Below are 23,827 nucleotides of genomic sequence, written 5' to 3'. Positions count from 1 at the left end.
GCACGTTGACGAAGCCCAGGTGGTATAAATTAAACCGGAGACCTCCACTCTGGCGTCCCTCATAGCCCGTGGATATTTAGGGACGTTAAACCCATAATTTACAATTTTACTGATTATGAAAATATTTCGCCTACCATGCGGCGAGAGAATGAAATTTGAACTATCCTAAACTCATCATGGCAACACCAGGGTGGAGAAAGACGCCTAATGGAATGTATGTGGTGTAACGCTTGTTTACAAGCTTGTGTAAAGTGTGTTTTTTAAGCATTTCGGCAATTTTTCTATCTAGTATTATGCTAGCAGGTTAGTAAAATTTACTGAAATAGAGAACATGCTCTCTAAAAAGTTTCGCACCCTTCTGGGAACAAGTCAAAAAAGTGCTTCGACCTCATAAGCCCATCGTGAAACTCATTTAGCACAGTTTGTTTCATTTCATGTCCAGCTTTCATGGACAGTATTATTGAATAATTGAATATTGTAATGTACTGTTATGAAAATAACGAAGGCAGTGGTCCATTCTTCTGATGCATAGGAAAATCTTTTTTTTTAATTTTGTTCATCGCTCTCATCCAGTAGTGACGACTGCCATATGAAACCAATAGGGAGCGTTTTTGGTTTGGTTTATGGTTTATGGAGTTTTAACGTCCCAAAGTGACTCAGGCTATGAGGGACGCTCTAGTGAAGGGCTCCGGAAAGTTCGACCACCTGGGGTTCCTTAACGTGCACTGACATCGCCTCCACCGAAATTTGATCGCCGCGGCTAGGATCGAACCCGCGTCTTTCGGGCCAGCAGCCGAGCGCCATAACCACTGAGCCACCGCAGCGGCCTGCAGCGTTTTTGTTAGCAAAAACGTTCGTAGGAGGAAAATGCAAGCCTTCTGAGGGAGATCAGCGGTTATATTGACTCTTGTAGTGAAATCTTCCAATATATAAAAAATTTCGTTCACGAACTATCTCCCGTTGAAAAGTGCTTTTGTCCTGAATAGGAAAAGTGCTTTTGTCCTGCTCTTGTCCTGGGTATGATTAATGTAACCAAAGGCAACATCCATGTTCACTTTCGTATTGCTCCTCTGAACATGATGCAAATCTATGAGTCCTTATGTCGAGCTTAATTCGGAATTAATTGGTTCAATCTTCAGTTAACTGCTGTGACAATGGGAAGCGGTATTATTCTTTCTGTGCCTAATTTGATGGACCGATGTAAGCCAGCCGTCATCGACGGGAACGGATTGGCGCGGTCAGGCGAGAATGTACGCGAACTTCCGTGTCTGCAGCAAGCATTTACACGCAGCCTTTAACGCTTGCACATCCCTTGGTTTTGATTTTCATCTGTACATCGCGAAAGGGAGAAACATTTTTGTTGCTTTACCATCAAAGGACTATTGCGTGCAATGTTTTTGGCGACAAATGTGAGAAAGAAGCGGCATAAAGAGAGGACGAACTACGTGGCCATACCTCCATCACATCCGATGTGTGCTCGACAAACAAGCACGAAATATCTCGTACATCTTCAGCGACTTGCTCGGTCATGACCGTATCTTCACGTCCTCACAAAGAATCTGCTCGCGGAGACGCGCTGTCTGTCCCACGAAGTGTGCATCAGGGGCTGCGGGCCTTGAGTGCTCGTGACAGCGAACCATCTATGATGGCCTCGAGGGATGTATGTGCACAATGCTTGTCAGGGTCGAGCACGTGGCGTAACAAAACTTTGGACGCGGACCGCGGAATTGCTTGCGAAAGATCGATACGCCGGGGAATCCTCGTGTTTCCTGGTCCCGGCGAACTTGCACAGCGAGGGACTAGCACGCGAGCCTGTTATGGGAAGCTTCCTTTTTTATCTTTTTTGTAAACTTGCTTGGCGGTGTGGGTCCAACCCTGTCTTCTATCTGTGGTGGGATAACTTTCTGAAGCAGTATATACTTGGTGTTACTTCTGGAATCGGTTTAGACTAATAGCCCTCTAATGAAGAGTTTCCATAAGGGGAGTCCCATAATTCCTTATAATTCCGTTTGGATTGTATGGAGTCCGTATGGAGTGTAGGGAGTCAGTATGGACATTACGGAAATCGCATTTAGAATCTTGCGGACTCCACAAGACGTCATGCACATTGTATGGAAGAGATATAAAATATTTTTATGGAAAAATTATGGACTCCATACGAAAACTTACGAATATCTATATATTTTTGCACATCATATAGACTTCATATTCCATAGAAGCGACTCGTGTGAATCGTTTCAGTTGGGCGCCGGGATTTGTTGGTGACATCTACAGGCGGTGCTGTACATATTTCCCGCAAGGACATACCTCTGCCCTGTATGCTCATTGGACGCACTATGTACAATCACGTGATATCCAGCGCCGATGTGTATGCCTTGGATGAGCGCTGTACTTCCGCATTAATCTGATTGATTTCTTAAAACGTGGGCTTTTCGCTGCAATGCATTATGGCCATATTTTTTACCACAAAGGGGGCCTTTTGAGTCGATGTCATAGCTGAAGAAAAGGTTAAGTCACAACTTCGAGGTTAAAGGAATGTTAGAAATAAATACTGAAACTTTACCGCACATTGTTCTGTCTTTTGATCGTTTGCGCTAAATTACAGAGTAAAGTAGCGTTTCGCTCCATCGAGAATGGATTCTAATACTTCCTGATATAGCTTGGCCGAAGCCTTTCAACTTCAAGAAAGAAAACACACAAACGTCTATCTTTCACGAGCTTTCCTAAGGATTTTGTTTCTGTAATAATGCCTTGAGAATATTCGTCGAGCTCAGGAGGCAGCGCAGAAGTAGACAACCCACTCGGAAGCAAACCTTCCGAGTGTTGCAGAGAAGTGTAGGGATGTTCTGCTCGATCGTTTCTCTCCTTTCGCTACTGATGATGCTTTAAAGAAGTGGGTGAACAGTAACTGCAACAATTCTGATAGCTTCGCACGCCACAGAGTCCTAAAAGTGGTAAATATTTTGATATGGCCAAAGACACGGTATCGAAAACAGTCGCTAAAGCCGCAGCACAGTGAAAAAGTTTACTTTCCATTTCCACTTACCCGACGCGGTGGCTCAGTGGTTAGGGCGCTCGGCAACTGATCCGGAGTTCCCGGGTTCGAACCCGACCGCGGCGGCTGCGTTTTTATGCAGGAAAAACGCTAAGGCGCCCGTGTGCTGTGCGATGTCAGTGCACGTAAAGATCCCCAGGTGGTCGAAATTATTCCGGAGCCCTCCACTGCAGCACCTCTTTCTCCCTTTCCCTCCCTCCTTTATCGCTTCCCTTCCGGCGCGCTTCAGGTGTCCTCTGATATATGAGACAGATACTGCGCCATTTCCTTTCTCCCAAAAACCAATTATAAATTATATTTTCACCATGAACCTACCAGCTCAAAATAGGTCGTGTCAGTGTCTCATGCGTTTGTATTGTATTCGGTTCGCAGTTGGGCTAGCCCAGTTCGCTGTGAAAGCTGTGAGACAGCATGTAGTGTCTGCTCAGAGTACACTGCATGGGTGACTTCATAATGCAGAGCCAGTGCCTTTATAAAAACAATTTGGCGACCAAATTCTCCCATGTGTTGACTACGTGTGTGCAGTTAATGATATTTCATTATCACATCCCATCCTCGCTCAATTTATATTTTTATCGCTTGCTTTTCTCTTCTAGCAGCGATAAGCGGAAGGCTAGAAACATATTTCGCCGCCCAGCCTTTCGCCCTTCCACTTACGAAAGGTTCACTAGTGTTTCGCTTTATGTACCTGAGTGGAAATCACAGTGTGGTGAATGCTTAACTACGTTGCGTTGCCCGAGGTTTTTATTCGGTACCGTTAAAAGCTGCATAGGAGAAAAAACGCGGCGTCCTGCTGCACGAGCCATGAAAATCGCTGATTGGTCGCCAGGTTATAAAGTCACCAAACCATGTGACCAACTGACGTCATGACGGCGCGCAGCGCCAGCGAGCAAGGGGCTGCCATATGCGGCGGAACTGTGACGTCACACGTACAAAAACAACAGGACGGGAGACTGCATGGACGGGCATAAAAGGCATTTGCTGTCGCATTCTCAAGACATAATGCAATTAAGTATGCCCCAAGGTTTGTTTTTAAGTATAACGTGTTGCCGGGATAGTTGGTGCAATACATAAGACGTGGCTAGTTGCGCGAAACACACACAAGACAGGGACTAGAGCTAACTCGTAATCGGTCCGGGAAAAGCCGAACTTGTCGCCACATTGTGGCGGCAAATTAGGCTTTTTTAGGACTGGTTACGAGTTTGCTCCCGTCCCGTACCCTGTCTTGTGTGCGTGTGTTTCGCGCAACTACCATATCTGAAGGTTTGTTTTCTTTCCTTACAACTGCTATTCACCAAAGAAACGGTGGGCGTGTGTTAGAAGGCCGCTTTGCGATAAAAATTGTGAGAATTAGGATTAGTTGGCTGCTCATCACGGTAGAAACGCGCTAATTATCCACAAGCCAATATGAAGACACCGCTAAGATTGCCAGTTGACAACTGATTTTAATGGGTGATGCAGGTTGCCTTTTGTACCAAGGGCCACAAACACCACCTGTTGGATACATAAAATGGAGAAAGAAACTTGCATCACTCATTAAAATTGGTTGTTTGTTCGCGCTATTTGTGGTGTGTGTTGTCCGTAAAAAGTTTCGTGCATGCTACCACGCTGCGGTACAAATCAACGTACATCAAGTTCAAAGTAAGCCCATGGTTGGGGATGGTGAGTCTGTACAATGCATGAGTTGCAGGCCGCTACACAAAGCCAGAGAACACTGGCGCTGCTAATCTGGCTGTGCTAGTTCTGCATACGTGGCCGCATTTCTACCCGCTTCAGATGACGGTCTTTCAAGACCCGCTGCCTCATATGTGCGGTTCTATTCGGTCAGTGTTCTTTCGATCAAGGCTGACATTCGAACAATGCCCTGCAACATGCAGGGCGCTTTACGAAGGATGCAGGATGCGTCAATGCCATCCTACACAACCCTGTTACAACGCCGGACAATGTTCCCGATTGAATTCGGTTGATTCGTGAGGGGCTTGTTGACGCGGCCGAAGCATTTATCGAAGAACGACACGTACACGAAGGCCTTCCTTCGCTTTTTTTAGAAGCAGGCAGGCTCCAAGCTCAGCCGTAGGGCTACTGATCACATAGTCATCCGGTTTTTTTTAATTGCTTTCCCCCTGCAAGCAAGAAAGAAAACTACCGTGGCCGCTGTGCGTAGCAAACAGCTTACCTGCACGGCGCCACAATTACGCCGCACAGATCGCACGCAGGGGACACTCGTTAATTAGAATTTTCTTAAATCGAACTGGTCCTTACGTCCCGTAAGCGTGAAGCGTATTGAAAAGGCTCTCCTCATTTAGACTGGCTGTCTGATGTTAATGAGAGGAAGAAGGAAAAGGAAAGAGCACGGGCCTGCCTACTGCCTCAAGCCGAGCCACGCTCGCTGCCACGTGCTGAAAGTAGGAGGGGTAAAGGTTAGGAGAGCAAAGATATAAAGAAAAGGCGAGCGCTATTATGCCCCGGGCCGATCCCGGAGGCAGTGCAATACCGGCCCGACCCGTGCCAGAGTGCTTCAAGCCAAGCACTCCGCCATATTCCAAAAATAAGTTTAATATCTTGGATCCAAGGACCCGCTACAGTTATTAAATCAGGTTCCTCTGCGCGTAATCGGAACTAATTTTCCTTTTCCTCTGGAATTCTAAGTACTATTGGGAATCAGTTGTATATAGATTCATGTGCTGTTATTGTATTCCTCGCTGAGGCTATTCCTATCGTATTTTTCGCAGCGGCCGCCCTGGCCAACGGGCGTGGCCCGTCGAGCTGCGAGTCCAAGCTGCAGAACTGCACCGACCTGGTCAAGCCATTCCTCAACGACCTGCGCTACATGTTCCCCACCACCATCGAGGACGTCGATGACATGTGCAAGTGAGTGACACATACGCGAGCACTCGCGGCGTACACCAGGAACATCCTCACGCTAATCGTTCGTACCTTTCTATAGTTCTATACAGAACGTTCCAAATTTAGATCTTTTTCATTGAATTTTTTTCTTTTAAGAATATAAATAAAAATGACGAATTCACATTTGCATTTTCTCCGAAAAACACACGGGAATGGAATGAATTGTGTTCGTCATAAAATTGAGTGGAATGCTTTTTTTGTTGTTTCTCTAGTATTGAATGTGTAAACAAAATTTGATCCGCCGTGACCACATCTCCCCATGCCTAAGATGCATATTTCTCTCGTTGTGTTGCTATAAAGTTGTGTGTAATCTTTGTGCACATTTCGAATGCGGCGTAAGACCACATCAGTAATACGTTGTTGGTGTCTACATAATATTAATTTACCGGGAATAAGATTTGCCAGGTAGAGTTAATTGTGGACGTCAGTATTCCCCTTGGTCTGCCTGTCTTAGTATTTCGCTTAGTCTGTTATGGACGTAGCTTTCTTTGGGTTTCTGTAGCTTCAAGCACTCATTACAGGGCATTTTGCTTCCAAATTTCACAATACATTTGATCAAATGGCGTGTCTATATATATATATATATATATATATATATATATATATATATATATATATATATATATATATATATATATATATATATATATATATATATATATATATATATATATATATATATGCGCAGGCAGTCACAGACCTGTGTAAAGTGGATTCCCTTCTATCGACGCGGTTAAAGGTTTGCTATAAAACGTGACTGACGCCATATGGCGTAAATGGACATTACAGTAAGAGCCCATTGTCTCAGCACGGCCAGCCATATATATATATATATATATATATATATATATATATATATATATATATATATATATATATATATATATATATATATATATATATATATATATATATATATATATATATATATATATATATATATATATATATATATATATGAAAACAGGGCCATTAATAATTATGATTATTATATAAATGTGTTAGTCATTGAGATTAACGAAATAATAAATAATTGAAATAATCTATCGATCAATCAGTTTATTGACTGAGACAAAATGTGTTATAGTTCTTGGGGTTTCATATAAGATTAAATAAACAAAATTCTTAGTTTCAAAATAAGAGCGTGAGATGCAATTGTGACTGAATTGTTGCTCAATTTGCGTTGCTTCCAAATAAAATATTAGTGACAGGCCTTGTTTTTTGCTGTATTTTTTAGCCACGTGCATTTTTCCTTTATTTTCTCACAATGAAAAAGCCGCGTTTTTCTCATATTGATAATTGTCATAGAAAATACTAGTGTTCAGAAGAGAATGGCAGAGCGCAATGCTGAAGGAGGCGTCACTACCAAGGGCAAAAATTTAAGTAATTCACTGACCGACGGTCGCTATCTTGCGTACACAGGTATAACATGTTGTTGAAAGTATAGGAACTAAGGAAATAGTCCTTTATTAAAAATACCAGAAGAAGATGATAGGATAACAGTTAGTTACTGCTATCCTATCATCTTCGTTGGGTATTTTCAATAAAGGACTATTTCCCTACTTATACACCGATCCCGGCTACGGCAGTCGAATTTCGATGGAGTCGAAATTCTAGAGGCCCGTGTACTGTGCGATGTCAGTGCACGTTAAAGAACCCCAGGTGGCCGAAATTTCCGGAGCCCTTCATTACGGTGTCCCTCATAGCTTGAGTCGCTTTGGGACGTTAAACCCCCATAAACTAAACTAAACCTACTTATACAGTTTATATTACTGCCGCCGCGGTGGCTCAGTCGTTATGGCGCCCGGCTGCTGACCCGAAAGACGTGGGTTCGATCCCGGCCACGGCAGTCACATTTTGGTGGAGGCGAAACTATAGAGGCGATCTGTACGATCTCAGTGCATGTTTAATAACCCTTGGTGGTTGCAATTTCCGGAGCCCTTCACTACGGCGTCCCTCATTGCCTCAGTCGCTTTGGGACGTCGAACCCCTACAAACTGAACCAAACCAGTTATTAAAAGAAAAGAATTTTGTAAACAGCAATGGCCAGGTAAATCAATCTGTTTATAGTAGCATCGAATCGCCGCAAATACTTTAATAATACTGCCTTGGCTGCCGCTTAATTTGTCTGAAGTCAATGATGAATTCGATTTCTGAAATAAACGGTGCACAAACTTCTTTAGCACACGCCATCGTCTGCCTGGGAGCACGAAAAGGACAAGCTGACATGAGAAATATTTTCTTCTTTTTTTTATTCCAAGTTTACCTCCCTTCACCCTTCCCGCCCTCTTCTGGCGAGGGCGTTGTCCAGTGGCTATGAAGGGCAAGCAGAACCGAGTAGCAATAAAATTGAAGAAAAAAAATATTCGTATTAATAACCTTCGCTAACCTCGTGTTGGTCAACGAGAAGGTCTCAAGGGCATAGATACGTCATAGTAAGCAGGACGAATGTGACTAATGCAACACAAGTTCTCCGTAAAAGCATCCGAATTCTGTACATTTGCTCGACGTTTCGTACTTAACAACTCTGTGGGTAGCATTGTATAGGCAGCGAGTAGAATAGGAAACTCTGCACCCAGAAAGTAGGCCGAGAGCGGAAACCAAGTTGCTGGCAGCCGTTGAATAGAACGCGTGAAAACTTGCATCGTCTTGTCGGTTTCAGCGTGTGGAAACAACCATAAGCCGCACGCGGTCTGAAGAAAGTGCACACCCGGGCTACTGAGCCTGATGCGAAGGCACGGCGGTTGTCGTTCGTGACCGCACTGGTCAGGCCCTGATTCCTGCGTGCATAAAATACACGGCACGTGCCCGACAGGGAAGCGACGGCACGCAGACTTCCTCGAGACCAGCCGACCGAGTCGCGTCATTCAAGATTAGGCCTTTTGATAACAGCAGGTGTCCCAACTCCCGTCCGTAAATGGGTCTGCAGTTCTACGCTCTGGGGGTAGACTGGTGTAGGGTTACACGTCGACGCTGACATCTGTTGCGCAAACCCGTTTTGAAACACCCTCGGCTATTCATAGGAAGCGACGGTCGGTCAGTGCGCGCTACGAGATTTGATGTTCAGCTCTGATCATTCATTTTCCTTCGAATCAGAGAGGTGGTTGTCTTGATAACTGCTTGTCTTTGTACTGGCCTCTACTGTGCTGAGAATCAAATGGTACGGGTGAAGGGTACCTATTGAAAATTTCCATAGGACGAGCCCTATAATTTCATACCTTTCTTCATAAATTTTATGCAGTTGTTATAAAGCCTATGAAGTCGGTATGGACTACATAAAAAGCACATATGGACGCTTATGGACTCCACATGACGTCATGTGCACTGTGTAGAAATCGTATGGAAATTATGTGGAATGTAAGATATAGATGTCCATGTATTTTGCCATATCTTATGGATTCCATATTCTCAATTCCATACGAGCGGCTTATATGGAACGTTTCAGTAGGGCGTATATAGTTAAAACGTGATTTAACGAGGTGAAGAGCAGCCGCGGATTATTTATTTTTAAATCGAGAAATTCCTAAAATCGAGGAAGACATTTTATTGCCCTTAGAAACCTATAATTTTAATGTAGCGGCACCCAAAAGCTGCCGCTGCATCGTTTTTGCGATACCCGCACCTGCGCGTATGAAACGTCCGTGAAGGCAGCCCGAATTGCTTGTGCACGCAAGCGCCATCTGGTAAAACGGATTAGAAGCCAAAATGGGAAGCGCCGCCCACTGCCGAGTCTGTTGTTCCGTGCAGCGGCGCAGCCTGTAGCCCCGTCCAAACGAAACTAGGACCGTAACTTTGGCGCCTAAATGTTACTGCTGGCATGCCCCAACAATCTGCAAATCCTGTGCAAAAAAAGTGAAAAAAGAACAATTTTTTGCTCACTTCTTCCCGGAAAAACTTCGTTAGATCGAGTTTAGTGGTCGTATGTTTCGCTATTTCAGGCTAATAGAACATTGAACCCTATCGGTACCTGCCTGGGAACTTCGTAAAATCGGGTTTATGTATAGATCGAGTCCTAACTGCTCTTTCGGAAAGAGATCGCTAAGTTTAAAGACAGGCGTGAAACGCAATCATAGTTGGAGACACGTAGTAAACCAGAAAGAAATGTATATTCTGATTGCGACACGTCTTCAACATCAATATGATCACTAAACCTTTCGCGAATTAACTTGGTCCGTTCCAGCTTGTAAAACGTATTTTTTCAACATGCTGAGTGTTGAATTTTTACCATTTCATTTGACGGGTCCTCCTTTGTATTAACTCGGTGGCATATATTACAATCCAGTGTATCACATTTAAGACATTATGCTCATTCGACAAGTTCTTAGTAGCCCATAATTATTAGTGGTACACCTGGAAAAGAAGAAAAACCTTGACATGGGTATACTCTTTTTCTTTCCAGGTGTACCGTCAATAAATATGGTTTGTAAAACTGATAATCTGGCGTTTTAAACTTAAAGTAGTCGCTAGGTGTCCCTGTCATAGAAATCAGTTTTTAATGACCACCTTTGGTGGCGATAAGTTATTCATGAAAAGTGGGGTGGAATGTGCCTTGTGTGTTGAATGCGGCGAGGTAGTGGTGGTGGAAACATTTATTGCCAAATACCGAGGGGGGAAACCCCCCAACATGGCACGAGGCAACCCTTAGGCAGGGCAAAGGACAGCCCTTGGAGGGCTATCCGCTTCAGGGCGTCGGTAATTATCCGGCGCTGGTCAGCAGCAGCGGAACTGGCCAGGAGAGTCTCCCAGTATGACTTCGCCGTTGTGGGGGATGGAGGGTGTGGGAAGGCAGGACATGTGAGGAGGACATGAAGGAAGTCTCCCGGTTTCCCACAGAGCTTACAGGAAGAAAGGAATTGATCGGGGTAGCGGGCATGAAGGAGAATAGGGTAGGGAGCAGTTCGGGTCTGGAGTCGGTGCCAGTGGGAGGCCTGGGTTAAGGTTAGGGAGGGAGCCGGCGGTGCGTAAACGCGCCGGGTATCTCGGTAGTAGGCAAGAATATCTTTGAACGTAAGCAGACGCTCCCGGGATGGCGGAGGAGGTCCAACTCCGGCCCGGAAAGTGAGACCTCGGGCGAGGGAGTGGACCTCCTCGTTACCCGGGAGGCCTGCGTGTGCGGGAGTCCAGATAAGTGTTACGGGGTGGGTGGGGTGCCATAAGCGTAGAAGCCGAGCCGCGGGGCGGGATATCAGGCCTTTGGCGAAATTGTATAGGGCGGATTTTGAGTCGGAGATAATTTTGGTGGTAGAGGTGGAGGCAAGAGCGAGTGAATTACTAAGTCGTGAATTACAGTTCTGTTTCTCTCTCAAAAATCCCAAGACTCTGTAGCAATGTGTTATACATTCGATGAAATCGCACATAAAAAAAACTAAAATTTTGGATTCCTCGCCTACATGCGAAAGAATGCACAACGACAGCGAGGCTGACGTCTTTCTCAAAACGCGTTTAGTATTTGCAAATGCCGTGATGGCTCAGTGGTTAAGGCGCTCGCCTACTGAGCCGGAGTACCCGGGTTCGAACCCAACCGCGGCGGCCAGGTTTCGATGGAGGCAAAACGCAAGGTAGGGAAGGCGTTAGGGAAGGTTTGGTTGGCGGCACCCGTGTGCTGTGCGATGTCAGTGCACGTTAAAGATCCCCAGGTGGTCGAAATTATTCCGGAGACCTCCATTACCGCATCTTTCTTCTTTCATGCCCGAGGATTCGTCGACTGGGATGTGGCGTCGCCCGTTCTGCCAACGGCGAGAGATCGTATGGTTACATTTCATGACATCACCATGCACTACCACTTAGATTACCGCTTAGTATACAAGCACCCTAGCCGCTTAGAGGAAGCACATTTTGCGCCACTGGATGCTCGTCTAATGAGCCGGAGTACCCGGGTCCGAACCCGACCGCGGCGGCCGCGTTTCGATGGAGGCGAAACGTAAAAGGCGCCCGTGCGCTGTGCGATGTCAGGGCATTTTAATGATCCCTACCTAGGTGGTCGAAATTATCCTGGAGTCCACCACTACGACACCTGTTTCTCTCTTTCATTCCCACCTCCCTTCCATTGCGGCGAGGCTCGGGTGTCCACCGAGATATGTAATAATTACTGCGCCATTTGCTTTCCTCAAAAACCAATTATTATTATTATTATTATTCATTTGCATTTGACTACTGCAGTAATGCGTGCACTCGTCCCCACTACCTAACCTCCTCCTCACATGATTATAGTAGTGGTGATTATGATTAGAAAAATTTTATGTACACATGTACACATGCCAAGGTTACCGTACACTTTGATCTCAGCCAAAAGGCCGAGAACAACAACAACAGGTAGTAACCAACTGCGAATATAGCCACAGGCGCTTGTTAGGTGTCTGTCTCTTTCTGCTATAGGGCACTCTTTCGTGCACTGATTGCTTTTAAAAATCTCTATTTTTTTTACAAAATTGCATGCATGCCGGATTTCAAAGCGCTAGTAATTCTGGCTCTCCACTAGTCTCATCATATACTTAAATCTAACTTGAAATCCAGCGCCTTAAGGCATGAATGTAAGGGTTTGAAGCAAATAATCTATCCTCTTCATAAGGCGCCCCGACTGGTTTTTGAAAAAAAAAAGGATGAAAGTGAATGAAAATTGGTTTTTGGGGAAAGGAATAAATATGGGGTGAAAACATATAAATTGTTTTTTAGGGAAAGGAAATGGCGCAGTATCTGTCTCACATATCGGCGGACACCGGAACCGCGCCGTAAAGGAAGGGATAAAGGAGGGAATGAAAGAAGAAAGGAAGAAAGAGGTGCCCTAGTGGAGGGCTCCGGAATAATAATAATAATAATAATATTAATAATTGGTTTTTAGGGAAAGGAAATGGCGCAGTATCTGTCTCATATATCGTTGGACACCTGAGCCGCACCGTAAGGGAAGGGATAAAGGAGACAGTGAAAGAAGAAACGGAGAAATAGGTGGCGTAGTGGAGGGCTCCGGAATAATTTCGACCACCTGGGGATCTTTAACCTACACTGAATCGCACAGCACTCCAGATCAATAGCCGAGCGCCCACTGAGCCAACGCGGCGGGTCAGGGGCCTCATATTCTATTTTAATCTTGGTCTCACAGTAACCGACGCCAGGTCTGCCGGTGTCCTTGGGACTAAGGGCTTTCGCCGAGAAACAAAATAAAGCTTGGAAGGTTCCGCTTTGCGTCACGAGAGCAGGCCTGACCGACACGCGTCTATCCGCTTGCAGGATGTGGAGCCGCTTCGTCGACTGCATCCGCCGCTACGTGACAGACTGCGCCACCGAGGACCAGAGGTCAAAGTTCAACAACGCGGTCGGCGACTCCATCGACACGGTGCATGCCATATGCAGTTCGGAACGCTACCAGAGGGGTGAGGAGCACGCATGTCGTTCACTTTCACAGTGTTAAAGTAATCAGGAAAGTTTTCGGGCGATTACGGTGATGTTGTTAGATTGTAGTAGAGTCACTAAATAAGTCTTTATTTAGTGACTCTAGATTGTAGTACAAGTTGTTGCAGGAACATAATAATAATAATAATTGGTTCTGGGGGAAAGTAAATGGCGCAGTATCTGTCTCATATATCGTTGGAAACCTGAACCGCGCCGTTAGGGAAGGGATGAAGGAGGGAGTGAAAGAAGAAAGGAAGAAGAGGTGCCGTAGTGGAAGGCTCCGGAATAATTTCGACCACCTGGGGATCTTTAACGTGCACTACATCGCACAGCACACGGGCGCCTTAGCGTTTTTCCTCCACAAAAACGCAGCCGCCGCGGTCGGGTTCGAACCCGGGAACTCCGGATCAGTAGTCGAGCGCCCTAACCACTGAGCCACCGCGGCGGGGCAAGCAGGAACAGCAGTAGTAGTATTCTCTCTGGCAGTATTAATAGACGTATCAGTAGCGGTGGTGGTTTTTATGTAATGCCGCAGAAACGCGGCATTGAAGCATAGGCCGCTGGCGTACATTGAGTAAATTGGCACTGATAATGTAAAAGTTGAAGACGCGCATAACTGGCACCTTCGGTCAGTGGACACCTAATCGCGCTTCCAGGTACGTGACGGTGATGCCCGCCTTCAAAAAACTGCTTTCGCACAATATTTCGTGCTTAGCAATGTGAAACCAGTATCCACGTTTTTTTTAAGCAAGATGTGTCTGAAGGAAATGAAAATGAAAACACATGCAGCCGACTGAACGCAGCCGCCGCGACCGGGGAAATTCCGTGTTCAAAAGGAAGGTCGACCAACGAGGCCGACGAAACAGGGAGCGCACACACTCCATGCACTGTGATGCCGGTGAAAAGAAGCAGTCACCTGTGGACTCCGCACCGCGGCGCTGCGGACGCGGCCGTGCGGCGCCGGCAGTTCGTACGCGACCACAAAGCGCTACGGAGCCCAGCAGCTGATGTGGAAGAAACCTCATGTCCGTCGATTATACTTCATTGAAAGTGCTCGGGTCCCGCCGTGCTACCGTTGTTTTCTATGGTACTAATTGTCCGTAAACTTAAACGGGAAGGATATTGGCACATGAACCCCAATACTACAACATTTTGGGCGAGTTGGTTACCTACATTCATTATTACAGCGCAAAGACGGCACAGAACAAGAAGGGGACACAAGAGCGCCGTTCTGTGCCGTCTTTGCGCTGTAATAATGAACCCCAATACGTACACCATTTTAGCAGTCATCCCACGTCATGGAATTCATGATGCGCAGATGAACCCGATAGTCATCGTGTTATCAGCATCATGTCGCGGATTTTTGTAATGACACTTAGAAGGTTTCCACTTAGTTTTAGCCGTTGAGGTTTCAATCCGAACAGTTAGTGGACACATCGAATCGCACAGTTGTTTTCTCGTCCCTTACTGCTTGTCACGCTTCTGTTCCGTGCGATACGCACACTAACTGTAATAAACACATGCGGTGCTCTAAAACTCATGCCTGAAGTCAGTTGACCAGGGACATAATGGTAAAAGTTGTTAACATATGTAATAATCGTTTGTGATTGGTCAATAAGGCTTTGGTTACCGTTTCGTCGACTTTCGTGGCCGACCAGATAGTGAGCTATTATATCAATAACGATCCATTCTTTGTTCCAATTATTAGGTCTTTGAGATCGGTCCGAAATTACCTTACGCAATGTGCAGTTTCCACATTACCCTACATTTTTTTTTATGTATGTGTTTGTGTGCGTGAGAGAGATGGAATGCAGCATGGCTGTTACCTCTAAACCTTGTCGGTCTTATATTTGTGATCTGACTGCATACATATCTCATATGTTTTCCGGTACAAATGCCTTTGTTACAGGTGCATTCAACTCCAGCACTGAATGACACACTCACGATCTCTGCACCCAATTCGTACAACACTGAGCCAGCGTAGCGTGCACTGAAGAAAAATAAAAAAAAAAAAACACTCGAATGCAAGCGAAGAGAATAAAACAAAAAAAAAAACACGAACGACGGAAGTGCCACGCTATGCAAAGGGAAAGGGAAAGGCCGTGGCGATGTATGTCCGAGGAAATTAATACACAGGAAGGATAGGAAGTGATGTGGGTTGCGTATAGAGGGGTGCGGAGAAGGGGGGGGGGGGGGTAGGGGTGTAGTGGGGGGGAGTTCGCATTCTACCGTTTCCTCAGAGTCGTATTCACTGCGATAGCCGCTCTCGTTCCAACCGTTACGCACGCTCGCTGATGCGATCACAGACCTCGGTCGTTGTTATGGCACGTTATGGTGTTATTTGCAGCGGGCGCGTCACTGTTCAGTTATGTGCCGGTGGAAACGAACAAGCTTTGTCCGGGGTCCATGCAAGGTTCCCCGCGTTCAATTCGCCGGCGGTGGTATGCCCCGGTCGGGCCCTTCCGTTGTCGATACGCTTGTTAGTTTTTGCCGCTATTTATAGGCGGCGAAATCGACAATGGGGCGTTTTTATAATAGCGCGCGCGCGACGGGTTCTTCGACACACCGGTGGAAGGAAGTGCATTCTTGCGTGGCTTGTACAGTATGTGACCCAGAACAATATAGGGGCCCGCTGTGATCGCTTTGTCGCTGCGGACGCCCGTGCGTTGGCGCTGCTTTCTTTGAAAGGCTGGCCTCGCAGGGACCAGGTGGAATGCCGTCGCCAATAGTGTGGCTCTAAAATGGAGCTTGCGGTGCTCTGTTTCGAACTCCGCGAGTGAGGCGACACCGCTTTCCAGTCTCTGAAACTAACATTGAGGCTATGTGTACATGTGACATATGGAAAGGCGGGTTTATGACGGCTTGGGCACCTTGTGTGAAACGTCAATATTTACGCTTGACTTAGCTGTACTTTTTGGGGATGTTTGTGTACGAAATGCTCGTGCATGACTATGTTGCATTATAAAGAGCAGTGCAGCTCCTTGTTGCATAATGACATCATTTCCATCCTCACTCTCTCCGTATTTCTATCCTTAGCCCTTTCATTTAGTGAGTTTGCATCAACACGCCATTCGAACCCGACCGCGGCGGCTGCGTTTTTATGGAGGAAAAACGCTAAGGCGCCCGTGTGCTGTGCGATGTCAGTGCACGTTAAAGATCCCCAGGTGGTCGAAATTATTCCGGAGCCCTCCACTACGGCACATCTCTCTTCCTTTCTTCTTTCACTCCCTCCTTTACCCTTCCCTTACGGCGCGGTTCAGGTGTCCAACGATATATGAGACAGATACTGCGCCATTTCCTTTCCCCAAAAAACCAATTAATTAATTAATAATCAACACGCCAGAGACATGTTTACCCCTCAGCCTCTCCAGATTTCTCTACATTCATACTACTTGCGTCTATTCCTAAATTCTCTTTATTCTATGCTGAATGCTGTAAACTGGGTGCTATAACCTTTTGTCCCATTCCAAGCAGTAAGGTTCTGTTTCCCCAATGCAAATTGTTTAATCGTGAAGTGTCAGCTTGTTCCTATTACTGAGCTTGTTTGAGGTGATCTTCTAAGGTCGTTTATTAACAGGCTCAATGGATGTGCCCTTTGAAAATTGAATTTTGTTCAGAGCTGAGAATCCGTGACAAAAAAAAAATTGTCTACTCGAATAAAGCTGAAGAATTGAAAAACCGAACAGCAATTGCCGCTGATTGGCACGCACCGGCAACAGACCCTGACACTAACGAGGTGATCGAACCCACTGCCTTCAACAACATCAAAACTTTGCGCATTGTTTTACAGATAATGTGAAAGAACACAGAGAGATCTGTGTAATCAGTGGGGCATGTTGAAAATATATTTTCACGGCTATAATCCGGCCATAGATTGGAACAAATTTGTCGCTTTAGTTCAGTTTGACGTCTCGAAGCCTGCAGTTTAAAGAAAAAGTGCCACGGCCGTTTATTGATGTTTTTTCGTCTTTTATATTTGTACAAATGTTGCTTTGAGATCGTCTTCTCAGTGGTGTGCAAACGATTCTCAGCGATGTGTGTACAGTAACGTGTTTGCCAAAAGTAGCCAAACATCAGGGTTTGTTTCTAAGCCATGCAGCAGAGTATTTATTGCATCTGTTAAGCTCTAAATCTTTCAAGATGCAGAGAACCCTTGTACACACATTTTAAGACCTTTTACTCTTTATGGGTTCCGCTCCAGTGCACAGTCTAAACCCGAATATGCCTATATGGGAGTAAAATGGGAGTAAGCTCTTTTCTAGCTCGAACTTTTTATAAAAGTGAGACCCGCCGCGGTGGCTCAGTGGTTAGGGCGCTCGACTACTGATCCGGAGTACCCGGGTTCGAACCCGACCGCGGCGGCTGCGTCTTTATGGAGGAAAAACGCTAAGGCGCCCGTGTGCTGTGCGATGTCAGTGCACGTTAAAGATCCCCAGGTGGTCGAAATTATTCCGGAGCCCTCCACTACGGCACCTCTCTCTCCCTTTCTGCTTTCACTCCCTCCTTTATCCCTTCCCTTACGGCGCGGTTCAGGTGTCCAACGATGTATGAGACAGATACTGCGCCATTTCCTTTCCCCAAAAACCAATTATTAATTATTATTATATAAGGGAGTATGCGTTAGAGGACCGCTTACTTCCTTTCTTGCTCCTTTCTTTGTAGAGTGTGCGGCTGTGTACCACGCCCCGTTGCCTGGTTACTTTTGCCAAAGACGGTACATACGCCATTGCTCTTGTAGGCGATGTAACAAGGGGGCTAACACATTCAGAACGAGCAGATTAGTGCAGTTTCCCCGCGTACATTCACGATTACGTTAACGGCTGTCCACGAGCCCAAAGATCAAACAATACTCACAGCACAGGCCATGACTCAAAGAACTCTGATTTCCAAAATAAACCTGTATCGAGCATGCATCGGCGGCCGCAATGTAAGGGCTTTACGACAAGCACACGAGGGGTCCTTCAGTCGAATTAAAGACACATGGCCTTGACTCTCCACCGCTCCCCCCTCCCTAATTATCTGCAGAGTACCTCCAGAATGCATCTTGCTTCCGCAAGGTGTCCGTCGACAACTGCGGAGTCTTCTACACAGCAATGGTGGACCAGGTCACCAACCCGGCCTCCAGGCATGACCACATATGCTGGTACGTAAGCACTTCTGGGAGCTTGTCTATCATGCTGCATAACGCGCTTTGCCAGTTCTAATCCTCTGGCTCTACCATCTCGGCCAAGGGAATTATCGGCATGCGTTAGCATACGGTGGAGAATCTTCTGGCAACCGCCTCTGAAGCTGCCTTACTGATTCGTTCAGCCATCGCTTGACTATTCGACAGATGTGCAGTTTTCCTTCAGCTTTACGGGATTATTGCTGAAACCCATCTGCTACGAAAATGCATCATTTTCTTTGCTGCACTTTCACTAGACGAAAGGAAACTTTCGTTCACGACCTGTTCTGAAATTTGTTGCTTGGTGAAAACCTCATCTTTAAAGTCGATAATCCTTCGTCTTTCGAACGGTATACCTGCCTTTGGCAGCACAATCCAAACCCTTCCTTCCCTTGCGACTTTTCATAACACCAATTAATAATAATAAAATAATAATAATTGGTTTTTTGCGGAAAGGAATAGGCGCAGTATCTGTCTCATATATCGTTGGACACCTGAACCGCGCCGTAAGGGAAGGAATAAAGGAGGGAGTGAAAGAAGAAAGGAACAGGTGCCGTAGTGATTGTGGGCGCGGTTTAAGCTAAGCCACTACTCCACCTGTGTCGTGCTCGAACTTGAACGCAGCTCGTACAGCCAGTTCAAGAACTGCGTGAGTGAACCCCTGCTGCGGTTGTGCGGCAACCGGGCGAGGACCATCATGGACCACTCCATGGCCTTCCTCATCGACCGCTGCGGGAAGTCGTACTACTCGTAAGGACTTTTGATGCGCCACCTGGCTCGCACAATCTGCATGCAAAGAGCCTGCGCCTACTGGTGTGTTCTTAACTGAGATAAAAAAAAAACGGACGTTTCCGAGCACCGAGTTCAGAAGTAGCGGGCCCTGTGATCATATCGTCGCTTGAAATAGCTTCACGCCAAACTTTGAAAAAAAAAAAATCGAAAAATAAAGCGTACAAAAATTGTGTTCCCTGCCAATCTGCGCTTAAATTATTGTAAACACACAAGCTCTGCAGGTACACATTAATAATAATAATAATTGGTTTTTGGTGGAAAGGAAATGGCGCAGTATCTGTCTCATATATCGTTGGACACCTGAACCGCGCCGTAAGGGAAGGGATAAAGGAGGGAGTGAAAAAAGAGAGGAACAAATACGACCGTAGTGGAGGGCTCCGGAATAATTTCGACCACCTGGGGATCTTTAACGTGCACTGACATCGCACAGCACACGGGCGCCTTAGCGTTTTTCCTCGTGTGCTGTGCGATGTCAGTGCACGTTAAAGATCCCCAGGTGGTCGAAATTATTCCGGAGCCCTCCACTACGGACCTATTTGTTCCTCTCTTCTTTCACTCCCTCCTTTATCAAGTGCAGAATCCACATATGGACGTAGTTCTCTGTAGTTGCTTTTTACCAGATTCATACCCAGCAACTCTGGGTAAAAGCATCTTTTAACGGGAAAAGAGTTTACGAACGCAATTTCTCTATATATTGTAAGATTTCACAAAACAATCAATTTATCGGCAGATCTTCCTTTGGCAGGCTTGTATTTTTTCGCTATTAACGTTTTTCCTATGTTCTACAAATGTTCCCCATTGGTTTTCTATTTTTATAGCAGTCTTCACTACTCGATGCGAGCAAGAGAAAGATTTCAAAAGAAATATTTTGCTACACACCGAAAGAACAGACCATAAACTTCAATATTTTCATAACCGTACCTTAAAGTTTTTTAATATTCGAAACTTTTGTCCAAGAATTCTCGAATTTCCTGTGTCACCGTCAATAGAAAATTTACCGCTTGAGCTTATAAATACCCGAAGAAAAATTCAGTTGTTCGGTTTGACTGCGCGAAGACAATAAATTGTGTCTAACGTCTCGTGCCCAACCAGGAACTTTCTGGCAGCCATAGGTATACCTTTGCGATGGAATGAAAATATGATTATTCCACGTGGTGTAGGTTAAGAGCTTTCATGCCTAATTCCGCGGGTGCGCTGTCAGTAATAGAGCCCTGTACGGGCCGCAATCCTAGGTCCGATTCCGGCCCGGGCACGTGGAGTCAAACCCGGGCCGAGCAGCTCAACGGGTGAATTGTTCACTGAGTGCATGTGTAGTCCCCTGCTACACAAGTAATGATGGGCCCGACAAAGACGCGCAAATTGTAATGACACTTGAAAAAACTGGTTTGGTAAACGCAAAAAGAAGTCTGGGTAAGGCGAGTTCGCCCGCTCGTCTTTGTAAACAGTGAACTTTTCTGTGAATAGCGACGAAATTGCGAGAGCCAAAGAAAAAGGGTTGCATACACGTGCTAGAAATTTCGCGCTCCTTCTATGTATTTGACCGGTCGTTCTTTACGGCCCTCGATGTCCAAATACTAAAACGCGTCCTCGAAGCGGTAAAAATGACATTTATTTTTTTTGAACATGATTTCGTGAGTTGAATTTATGGCCTGTTTCTATGAAGATGAAAATCAAAAGCGCCTGCTTATTATCCAGCACGTGATTTAAGACGAGAAGTGTCCCGAACCAGTATGCTCCTCTCGAATGGCGTCTCTCGTAAAGTATAGAGCAGTGGAATGAAGGCTCTTCTCCAGCGGTTCTTATGACAGTTAAAACGTCCAGTCGTGAGTGGTAACACAAAATCGAGTGGTAACGCATAACCGAGCCAAGCCGGCGGTGCTGTGTACTTGAGAAGGCGAACGCATACGAGCAAAATGAGCCGCGTGGTCAGGCGTTACAATGTTCCACTAAGAATTAACGCCGCTGTAGTGAGCCCGTTACTGGATTTTGCGTTTTTCTTATTCATCTGCTATTGTATCGTTGAACGCGACCAGGCGCGCGAGTCCGAAGTTATTTGGATATACCATTGTGAGTGACGCTAATTAAGCTCGGTCTACGAATGAGCTTTCATTCATTCCGCGTCACCAAAAAAGTAGTAGCATTGCTTTATTTATAAACCACTAGAAAGATTTTAACGCCCCGATTTCTTCGTATCCGAGATATTCCGGGCAATAGTAAAAAAAAAATAATATACTGTTTCTCATTTTTCCCGCGGGGTAAAAATGCAACACATATGGACACCAAGAGAAAGTAAAAAAAAAATTGAGTAATTTTCTCACCCAATACCGCGGCCCTGTTTCGTTCGTGCCGCTCCTAGAACGCCCCAGGTGTACCTCATCATGCAATAATGAATCAAAAGCCATGCACAACCCCTCTATATACGTGTCCGAGCCCGCCCCGGACCCGCAACTTCAAGCCCGAGCCTTACCCATTCCTGGCGAAACAGCATGTTTTCAGGTCGGCCCGAGCCTGCGCAATGCTGTAATCAGTAGGCCTTTTTAAGGGTTGCTAGCCAGTTCATTCGCATGCACAGGATTTTAGCTTACATGCACCGCAAAAACTAGCAACAGCTTTAAGTACCTGGATATTCTTTCGTTATAGGAACAGCACCCTGTGAGCCAGTGGCATGGGATCATTGTTTTTTTTTTGAAGAACATGAACACGAAAGCATAAGTTACCGTTCAGTCATCCAGACCATCAGTTCTGTCTAAGAAAGGTGCAGGAAACTATCGCGGACTACTGGCGCACAAATCCGCGGCATGAACACCCCAATCGAGAAGGGCAGGTTCTTTAGGAAAGACATCTTGAGAGGCAGTGCACTAAATGGGTGACACTTTTCCCAGGCTGTCGTACAAGTGTCCCCGGGCCCGGGCGCTGCCCCTGTCCGGCCACAACGCTTCTCCAAGCCCCATCGTCCCGGCGTCGGCGTCTACAGCCGGTGGCGCGGCGCCAAGCACGAGCACGCGGCGGCCCAAGAAGTCTGTGGCCTCGATCACCACCTGGTACCCGCGCACGGTGGTGTACACTCTGAAGCCGACACCCAGCAGTCAGGTGTCTCGGTACAGCGCGGCCGTGTCGGCGAAGCCCAGCGCCGCGCTGTGGTCGATGGTGGCGTGTCTCTCGATACTACTCTCGACGCTCCTGGACAGGACCAGATGAGAGCACCTTGCGCGGCACTACCACACGGCGGCGCTACCACATGGCGGCGCTACCACACGACGGTACTACCACAAGGCGGTACCACCACATGGTGGGGCTACCACACGGCGGTGCTACCACACTGCGGGGCTACCACACTGCGGTGCTACCACACTGCGGTGCTACCACACTGCGGTGCTACCACACGGCGGTACTACCACACGCCGATGCGCGAAGAGGTCACGTGTGTGGCAAGGGGTGCCCGATCGACGCAGAGACAGCAAGTTGGCTGGCTTACGAAGCGATGAACGACGGCCAGCATTTTGTGCGCATACTTCTAAGGAGAAAAAAAAATTGGAGAGAACACTTAAGCTCCGCCTGAAGGCTATGACGCGATAGCGTAGCGGGTTAGTCTTTCCATTCTGGGCAATTTGACACCTTTGAAGGCATTTTTCTTTTTTTTCAATTGTATAAATTAATCATTTGAGAAATTACACGCACTAATTTTTTATTAACATCATCAAGCATTGAGTTCTCATTCTGAGCATTATGACACCTTTAAACCCCCCCTTTGTCCAATATTTTGCATTTTTAGTTTCTTTAATTAATCAATTGATTACAACGTTTTCATTAACTCGTCATTACCTGTCACACACAGTCAGTCGTCAATCACTAGAACCACAAATTACCATGATACGCTTTTTTTTTACGCAGCCCCCGATTATTTCCGGCACGTGGTGTCGACTACTATACTACGCCGACTGCTTTGCGACCGAACGAACTGTATATACGCTATCGCGTAAAAGCTATGGCACGCTAGCGCATGCGCACTGGCTTCGACCCGAATGATTAACATGTTTGGTGTCGCATGACTGCGGCGCTTGACTGACACATGACAAAGGGTTTTTGGCGTGGTAAAAGCTTGTGTGGCAGCGTCGGTGTGACAATGGAAGAGCAGTCAGGCCTGGAAAGCTGTAGATATAGTTCGCCTGAACATGTAAGCGCCACAGCTCATGGCGCACAAAAAAATAAAGAAGCATAACGTTTCTTTTTTATTTGAATGGCTTCTAATAAAAGGCGACCAGACGAATGCGAACACTGTACTGAGATAGAGCTGAGCTGCAGTTTAGTATACGGAAAGCGAGGGGCAGGGAACAGGAGGACATGACAATGGCGGTTTTTTTTTTCACTTTATTAATTGGCAAATGGTAGTTCATAAGTTCAGATGCGTTGACTGTTTACGGAAGTTAGATGAATTACCGTTTGTATTAATACCGGAGTTTGACGGACAATGAAATGCACTTGCTTTGATTTGACTCCTGAGAAGGGTGTACTATAGCTTAGGA

General features: G+C 46.1%; 1 protein-coding gene across 1 annotated transcript in view; it reads left to right on the top strand.

Annotated features, from left to right (window-relative positions):
* The window catches only part of LOC144106869 (uncharacterized), a 38,485-nt gene extending 15,683 nt beyond the window's left edge, over positions 1-22,802 (top strand). Inside the window, exons 2-6 of the mRNA XM_077639816.1 lie at positions 5,788-5,926; positions 13,187-13,329; positions 18,374-18,491; positions 19,137-19,262; positions 22,187-22,802. Coding sequence (XP_077495942.1) covers positions 5,788-5,926; positions 13,187-13,329; positions 18,374-18,491; positions 19,137-19,262; positions 22,187-22,502 — 842 coding nt within the window. The 3' untranslated portion in view covers positions 22,503-22,802. The remainder of the gene's footprint in view (positions 1-5,787; positions 5,927-13,186; positions 13,330-18,373; positions 18,492-19,136; positions 19,263-22,186) is intronic.
* The last annotated feature ends 1,025 nt before the right edge of the window (positions 22,803-23,827 follow it).

Source organism: Amblyomma americanum, chromosome 10, assembly GCF_052857255.1.
Source record: "Amblyomma americanum isolate KBUSLIRL-KWMA chromosome 10, ASM5285725v1, whole genome shotgun sequence".
Taxonomy (NCBI): Eukaryota; Metazoa; Arthropoda; class Arachnida; order Ixodida; family Ixodidae; genus Amblyomma; species Amblyomma americanum.
Note: the sequence above shows the minus strand (reverse complement) of the source record. Positions and strands in the feature narration are given on the sequence as shown.